Source organism: Galendromus occidentalis, unplaced genomic scaffold (genome assembly GCF_000255335.2).
Source record: "Galendromus occidentalis unplaced genomic scaffold, Mocc_1.1 scf7180000077128, whole genome shotgun sequence".
NCBI classification, from domain to species: domain Eukaryota; kingdom Metazoa; phylum Arthropoda; class Arachnida; order Mesostigmata; family Phytoseiidae; genus Galendromus; species Galendromus occidentalis.
The window spans coordinates 120,879-128,863 of NW_003805116.1; the positions used below are offsets into that span (position 1 = coordinate 120,879).

A 7,985-nucleotide genomic window follows, 5' to 3' on the forward strand; every position below is an offset into this window, starting at 1 on the left:
AATCGGAGCTTTCTACTGTTTGCCGCTCCGGCCCTGTGGCGGTCAGCACGGAGACTCCGTTTTTTTCCTAATTGTCGACGGGGAATCCGATGGACTGATGTGAGTCTGGATGAGCTTTGCGATTCACCAAAAGTGAAGGTTTACTTGTGAGTCTAATGTGAAGGGACCACCCGATCACTGTCAAGTATTCAGTAAAGATCATCAGCCCCATCGTCTACCCTCCCCCATCGTGGGCTTCCATTTTTGTGGAATTTTACACTGCGCTGCGCTGCGAAAACTCGCATTGTTCATCGACCGTGTGACCGGCCATCGGAATCGATCAAGGTCGTCAGTACTCGTGTGGAGGAGTTAAGCTTCCCGTACCTTCGAACGGGAGCATACTAAAATCGCGCAAAAGCCAAAATCGCGCGCAGTGAAAATCGCGTAAAAGCGATTATCGCGCATGAACTAGAATCGCGCGGAACTAAAATCGCGCGACGATGAGAATCGCGCACTAAAATCGCGTACGTGCTAAAATCGCGCGGAACTAAAATCGCGGGACGATGAGAATCGCGCACTAAAATCGCGAACGTGCTAAAATCGCGCGGAACTAAAATCGCGCGACGATGAGAATCGCGCACTGAAATCGCGCATGAACTAAAATCGCGCGAACTCCGAAGTCGCGCGAGAGACATGCACAGTTATTTGTCGCATGAATTTTATTTGGCTTTGAATTTCACAGCATAACTTCGGAGATGCATCGAACTGCATTTAGAAGTGAATGTTTCGAGTTATAGCGCGGATATAGCTCATCGCTTCTTTCTCTCCGAATTTTTCGGCTACTACCTTGAGGTTTTTCTCCACATCCTTGTAGCATCGTCGTTTTCGCGGTCGGTCGAAGCCTGCATCCAGCTGATCACAGCGGAGCTTCGTGATGCTGTTGTCCTTCTTTATCGCTTCGATGAATTTCCAAATAGATGGATTACAGCACATGATAAGAGAGTCGAATCCTCTATGCCAAGCTTCTACAGCATTGTTTGTCCTCGGAAGATCTGATTGGAGACTACCGTAACAATTCCAGAGTTCTTCGACGAATATAGGCGTTTTTGGTCATTCGCGGTACGACTCCTACCCAAGTTTTACGGAAATATTGCAGGAGTTCGTCCAATTCACTCACGTTATCAATGAAAAATTTTGAATTGATCAAGATCTCGAAATATTCATACACTCGCTCAGTCGGGACAAAGGCTAGAGCCATCAGCTGCTTGATGTTGAAAGAATAATTCGCGTCCGATCGATATTTTTTGCATACCGCAGGAATGCTCTGTATGCGCCGCCAAACAGATTGACAGAAATGGTAGTAGCACCCGTGTATATCAACCTCGGGAAAAATCTCAGAAAAAGCCTGAATATAGGCAATTTCGAAGTCGACCATCGCGAATCTCACTCCACAGTCGTCTCCGACAAGATTCTTCACAATTTCCAACAAGCGGAGGTAGCTCCTCTTTTGTTTGGAGGTCAGGAGACAATACAGTGCGACGTAACAGAAGTCGTTTTCGATTACATTGAAGGTGTATAGCTGATAGAAGAGTTGAGGAGCCGTTCTGAATGTACCATCCATGAGCCAAAGATTGTTTCGTTTTAAAGCTTGCAGACATTCTTGCGAGCCGAACACGATGATGCGGTCGTTAGTCGCGTTAGGCCCATCGTCGTGGAGGAGGAAATCGTTTCCTTCGTGATCGACCTTATATTCGTCGGGAATTTCGAGGGACAGCATTGATCGAGGATTCTGAAGATTTTCGTTCTTCCTAACATAATTCACGGTTCGTTTCATTTGATGCACCGGTGGAAGGGATGAAGAGGTTCCTGGTGCCATTTCTGACAGTCGCTGGGAAACCAACTGGCAGGGGTTGCCGAAGGATTTTTTTGCGTCTTCTCTGATATTTTGCAGAGTTTTACGCTTCTCGACATCACCGTAATTAGGAGCATGACTGTGTTCTTGCCTCAGAGTATGTGATCCATCTCCGTGCTTCCACAAGCGTCCCTTGCAAGACTTTGCTTTCTCTTCGACACATCGCCAAGTTGATTTGTCCGTCGATTGTCTTTCGAAACGGTACACGTAACCTTCATGTTCCAGCAGGTTTTTTCCCTTCTGACTAACCAAACCAAAACTTGGCTGAGTCGCCATATTCACTGAACTACTTCACTCCGAGACTGTCTCTAGAATGATTTAGGGAGTCGATGTTCTGATCGAGAGAATGTTCATTTCGCTTGATATCGACATTCGATGAATGTGAAAGGTCCGATCTTATCTATTTCTCAGCGGTCGAACATGTTTCTCAGAAGCGGCAGAAAATATTATTTTTTTAATAGTTATATTTTTCAGCAAATGCCACGGACTGAGTCAGGTTAGGTTAGGCCCCGCGAGCGAAGCGAGCACGTGCAGATCTGAGTCACTGTGAGGCGGACTAAACCTAAGTAAATGGCGTGCGAAAGCCGTAGTTGGGTTAGGCCGCGGCGCGGCCTAATCCAACTAGAGGCTTTCGCACCCCTTTTACTTAGGTTTATAGCCGAACAGCGTTCAAAGCCATTTTTTCTCCCGCGCGATTCTTGTTTTTGCGCGATTTTAGTTCCGCGCGATTTTAGCATGTACGCGATTTTAGTGCGCGATTTCTGAATTTGCGCGATTTTAGTTCCGCGCGATTTTAGGACGTACGCGATTTTAGTGCGCGATTCTCATGTTCCCGCGATTTTAGTTCCGCGTGATTTTTGTTTTTGCGCGATTTTAGTACGCGATTTTCGACTTTGCGCGATTTTAGTGTTTGCGCGATTTTTCATCGTTGCGCGATTTTAGTGTTTGCGCAATTTTAGTATAGACCCGGCCGTAGTACCGAGAAAGTTTACTGTGTGATCCAGCTCATGGAGAGTCTCGATTGGTAGTCCGGAGGTGCGGCTTTTGAGCACCAGAAGCGAGAATGAGGGAGCATGGGTTCCGCTTTGTTTGGGATGACCTGTAGGGAATCTGCCATATATTTTCTGTCATTGTTGATTCGTCCTTGCAATCAGCCAAATCCTGTCGCCAGACGAGCCTCGCCCGATCAGCGTTTGGCATCGATAGAAAAAAGTCCATTCGACCATTCCGTGGAAGGGGTATTCAGTGGATAGTTGATCCAGGCGAGCGCAGACTTGGACACAGAATCGCCAACGCGACAGATGTGTCTCCGCCGTCTCAATATTTCGCTACTATGGCGATTTTGTAATCGTTCTCGGTCAGAGAGTCGACGTGTCCCGAGCTCTCCCGACGGATCGGGAGTAGCATCCCTGAATTGACATCCAATTTCGCGCGGCATCACCAGACGGCTGGTGGCGAATTCGAAGTCCGCCTTAATCCGAGAATTTTTTCAGAGGACGTCCTTCGCTCCTAGGGAGTGTCGCCCACCTCGTGCGAGCTACGGCTCAGAGATCCCTGCTCCTGTCACACAACACTGTGAGAGTTCGAGTTTCGAAAAGTCGTCTTCTCATTCACTTCAGTGGATGGATCTTCATCGAGGCCCAGAGCTTCGACGCTGCCATTGCGCTACGAAGGACTGAATGAGCTCCATATCCTCAATCCGTCAAAAACGCGAAATTTCCTCTCCTCACCCCGTCCAATTATCTAATCGTTCCTCGGACCAATGGAGAATTCGCGACTCCGACTCTACTATCACGGAATCGCCGAGAAGGAACTGCTCCGCACGTCATTTGCATGCGTTCCCCACAGAGAGCTCGATATTCGTTCTCGCGGAGAATACAGCCCAGGCTCCTTCTTCCAGTCATTCGTGGTAGATGTCGTCATCGCTGCCTTGTGCGGTGGACTGGCAGCTAGGTACATTCTGTGACAGAACTATGTGTTCAGGGTCGCTTCCGCCACAGACATGGCGGCATCCGGTCCGCATCATTAGGAGAACTTTCCCGCGACTCAGGAGAACCCGAACTCCTGGCCATCTGTCTGCTTGTCTGACCGCCTCTTCGTTCGGGAACCTGTTCGCTCAGATATTAAACTCGAGGCTTGCAGTCGCGAGTGAAAGCTTTGTCGCTGTTCTGTGCAATCACTTCGGGCTTCCGACAGCGACAGTCATGCTGCACGCAACGTTCAATTTGGACGGTTCCGAGAAAAAACAAAGCGACAGGGTCTGAATCCTCGCTCCTGATGCGGAATTCCAAACAACGCTCCAAATCTCTAAGGAGAAAGGATTGGATACAGCCATGGCATACACATTGCGTATTTCTTTCGGCGAAGGAGCTCTCCATATCCCCACAATCACTAATCACCATCCCTTAGGCAGAGAGACATCCTGCGGTTACCCCCTGGGCTCTAGGCGATGAAATCGAAGGTATCTCGGGAGAGAAAATCTTGCCCATAGGTAGATGCGAATCCATCCGACTCCGCGGATTCATGGAATATGAAATATCCAAGTTCCTGACGGGACCCCGAACATGAGATCCCATCACTCCGATTTATTCTCGAATGAATCGGGGCATTGCTGAACAATTTAGTGATCCAAGAATAGAGATTTCAGTCGAAATCGTCGTGGATTTCGGCATCACTTAGGGTTCCGACGGCGCGGCGTAAGAAAGCTCTGAGCTTAAAACTCGGATCTTGACTCGGGAAACTTCCCGATAAACGACCCAGCGAAGCGGTGATGGCATCAGTCGCGAAAATTGAATTTCAAGTACTTTCAAACCGCATTTTTTCCTCTTGTACCTTCAAAGTGCAGCAGAACACGATTACGCTGCTCATGGCTCCAAGTCCACCGAGTCAGGGCTTTCCTTGAAAGAGCAGGGCCAGGAGGCTTATTCGAAGACCAGAAATTCTTCCGTTGCTTCGTTTACGTAAAATAGTCCGGAAACGATTGTAAACTTTGGACAAAAAATTGATTCCAACCAGCAGTTTTTCGCTGGGTATTTCTGTTGCGCCCCCTCGTTGCAGTCGTCAGCATTTGATCGGCAGACCCAAAAGCAACCTGGAAGCCGATGCTGACGCCGATCGGTGCGATGGCGCTGCTGGTGATCGCGGTTTCTGATCACTGAAGTTACACTGGGGCTTGCCGGGAAAAACTTCTCGCTGACTGGACGCCTGATTGTGAAAATCACAATTCTGAACGCCACAGACGGCAACTGAGGGAGGCTCCCTCTCTTCTATGTCAGTTCCAACACTGGAATCCCCTGGAACGCCGAGGGCTTGATGGAATTCGGGAAAATTCTGAGGTGTCCTCACACAAAGATTCTCAAGCACGCTCTCAAGACATGACGAGACGAGGAGAAGAAATTAAATGGATCAGAGCGACACACGGGATGCTTAGGATATACCCTCGACCAATCATCCCAACCGCGCTTCCCACGCTTGATTGATGTCTTCTCCATCGTCCGCAGTCATTGAATAATGACTCACTAAACGATACTTGTCTCTCTCGTGTGTCAGGAGAAGAATTCCTCCCTGCGAGGGAACTTTCGATGAGCGACAATTTTCTCCGGATTCAAATCGGAAAACGGACGTGTGGCACTGTCCCAACCAGAATACAGGCTTGCCTCAAGGACGTTTTTACTTCGTCTGTTTAACCACTGACGGTGAATACTCGTCGACGGACGAACTTACGTTACCGCGTAAGCGGGTCGGCCCATCTCACGTCACAGCGTCAGAGACGGACGTTTTTTGGTTCGGAGCCAGTTAGTACAGTTGGGAGGCGAGTTGGTGAAGCTTGCTCGTTGGACTTCGTTGCCTCGTACCAGACCGTGTCCCAAGACGCGGATTAGCACGACAAGGAGGGTTCAGAGGATTCCAAGCGGTGACGGGGAGAAAAACCGACCGTCGCGTCGCTACTGGTGCAAACTCGCTCTGCCAAATTGTCGGCATGGTCTCAATCGAGAACAGGCAGACCGGAGATTCCAGAGGGTATTCGAACTCCACGAAACTTGTGCTTCTGAAAGCTACACGTACTTATAATACGTATCGAGCGGTGTCGACTGCGCACAGGATTCCCCAAGAACGTCCTCTGCTATGTCAGACCGAGCCTAACAAGCGAGCTGAAACACGGACACGGCTTTTCGATTTTGCTGTAGCCGGCGGGCAAGCACCTAGCGAGCCATATTTCACTCGATTTATCGGAGAAAGCCATCTCGGAGCGGAGAGTTTATTGGCCAATAAAGGCTACGTTCGTAGACACTGTTTGTCACCGGGCCGACTCGGGTCACGACACTTTGGCTTCTACAAATCGCGCGAGTACCAACCGTGCACCTGCTTCTAGCCCGGCTCACTCTGCTCTTTCGGCTCCCGTCGACTTGAGTCTTCACATGTCGCACAAGCGAGCATTCGGTAGTCATTCAATGGAGATGCGAACATCGGCTGTTACATCTCCCCGAGGATTTTTTCCAGCTCCACTCGATTATTCAGCATCTGAAGCGATAGATCCCGCTCCGCCTCTCTCCGTTTCATCAATTGTTGATCAGAAAGGAGAACGATTGCTGTTTGCTAGTCGGAGCTCGTTTGAGCTATAACACAGCGGTGCGACAAGGGAGAAAGCGATAACATTCTAGAGGCAACAGGTGGAAATCTAATCGACGACATCGGGGAGCAGGTGTCTCCTCGGGATCCAGTGTACCTGATCACAGATGACGAATTGATTTATGCTCATTCGATTTCGCGATCCAAGAGAAGCGCAAGAGCATCACGGCGTCAGAAAGCTTTCTATTATGAATCAAGCGAAGTACGACAGCCAGCGATCTCCCCCGGGAAACTTCCGATCCAGGGCTCTCCTCCGAAGGCGAAGGTTGATTGAGCGCAAGGGTTATTCCGCTTTGTTCTGATAAGGATCTCGATCACCGAGGTGGGAGAAGGGGCGATCTAATTAGTTAGCTGTAGTTTTTCCTCCTGACTTCTGGCATGGCTCAATTCCAATTTTTTCACGCGGCCGATATCATGTGTCCGGTTGCCCAGTTTCTCCTCTCCGGCTTCTAGTATAAATAGTCGAAATCGTAACGGCAAACTTATCACTGAAACAAGTGCTTTCATCATGAACTCTTTCGTGAGTAGCTGATTATGTCAGCTGGCGAATGCCCCCTGCTCAATGAAGCGTGGAAGTAAATTTTCATACGGAGCATAGAAAGTGAACATTTCTCCGAAACTCAATGTTACAGGCTCTCCTCGCTTTCGTCGGTCTCGTCGCTGCCGCCTCGGCCGGTCACCTCGGTCTTGGTCTTGGTCATGGACACGGAGTCTCTCACGTGGCTCACGTTGCTCACGTAGCCGCCCCCATCGTCGCCCCTGTCGTTGCTCCCGTCGCCGTCCACCACGGATACGCTCAGTCGCACGCCTACTCCTCTGCCGTTAACCACGGTTCTATTGTCGGAAAGGCCATTGCTCCCATCGGTGTCGCCTCCTACGGAATCGGACACGGATACGGACATGGTCTCGGACTCGGACTCCACGGAGGCTACGGATACGGACACAAACTCTGGTAATTCATCAGACTTTGAACTCCAAGGAATGAAGCACGGCTTAATAAAATCTGTATAATTGAAAACATGTCTCCGCATCCGTTGAACGGAATCGGTCCCACTCCGCTTCCGAACGGAATGACCTCTACGGGGTTGAGAAACGATTCCCGATATTGATCGAATTAGAGCCGCGGAACTCTTTGGTGCCGCCTCCTGATTCGCTTGAATTCATGCATTTTTTTAGATCGCGAGCTATATAGTCTGAAAGTCGGGTCGATATTCGATGCATGAGTTGCTTGATGCGATTCCGGGATATCGTGCGGGACGGCTTGAATGGAGCCGTTGCTTCACGAGTATCGATCCCCAGATCGACAGTTGTGTTCGGGTAAGGTACCTAGTTCCTATCGATTGCTCGTCAAATCGGGCAACTGCGCTGCGGAGGCTTCCGGCGACATCTCGACCGCTTCGGGAATTTTCAAATGAGGGGTGTGGTGTCACTCATAGTCAGTGTCCCCAGTAGGCACATGACAAGC

At 49.6% G+C, this 7,985-nt stretch overlaps 1 protein-coding gene across 1 annotated transcript; it reads left to right on the forward strand.

The window, feature by feature from the left end:
* The first annotated feature begins 7,009 nt into the window (after positions 1-7,009).
* LOC100906257 (cuticle protein 63) lies at positions 7,010-7,538 on the forward strand. Its single transcript, XM_003741186.2, has 2 exons — positions 7,010-7,040; positions 7,153-7,538. Exons 1-2 carry the CDS (start codon positions 7,029-7,031, stop codon positions 7,474-7,476), a joined length of 336 nt encoding a protein of 111 aa, XP_003741234.1. The 5' UTR covers positions 7,010-7,028; the 3' UTR covers positions 7,477-7,538.
* Positions 7,539-7,985: the final 447 nt, after the last annotated feature.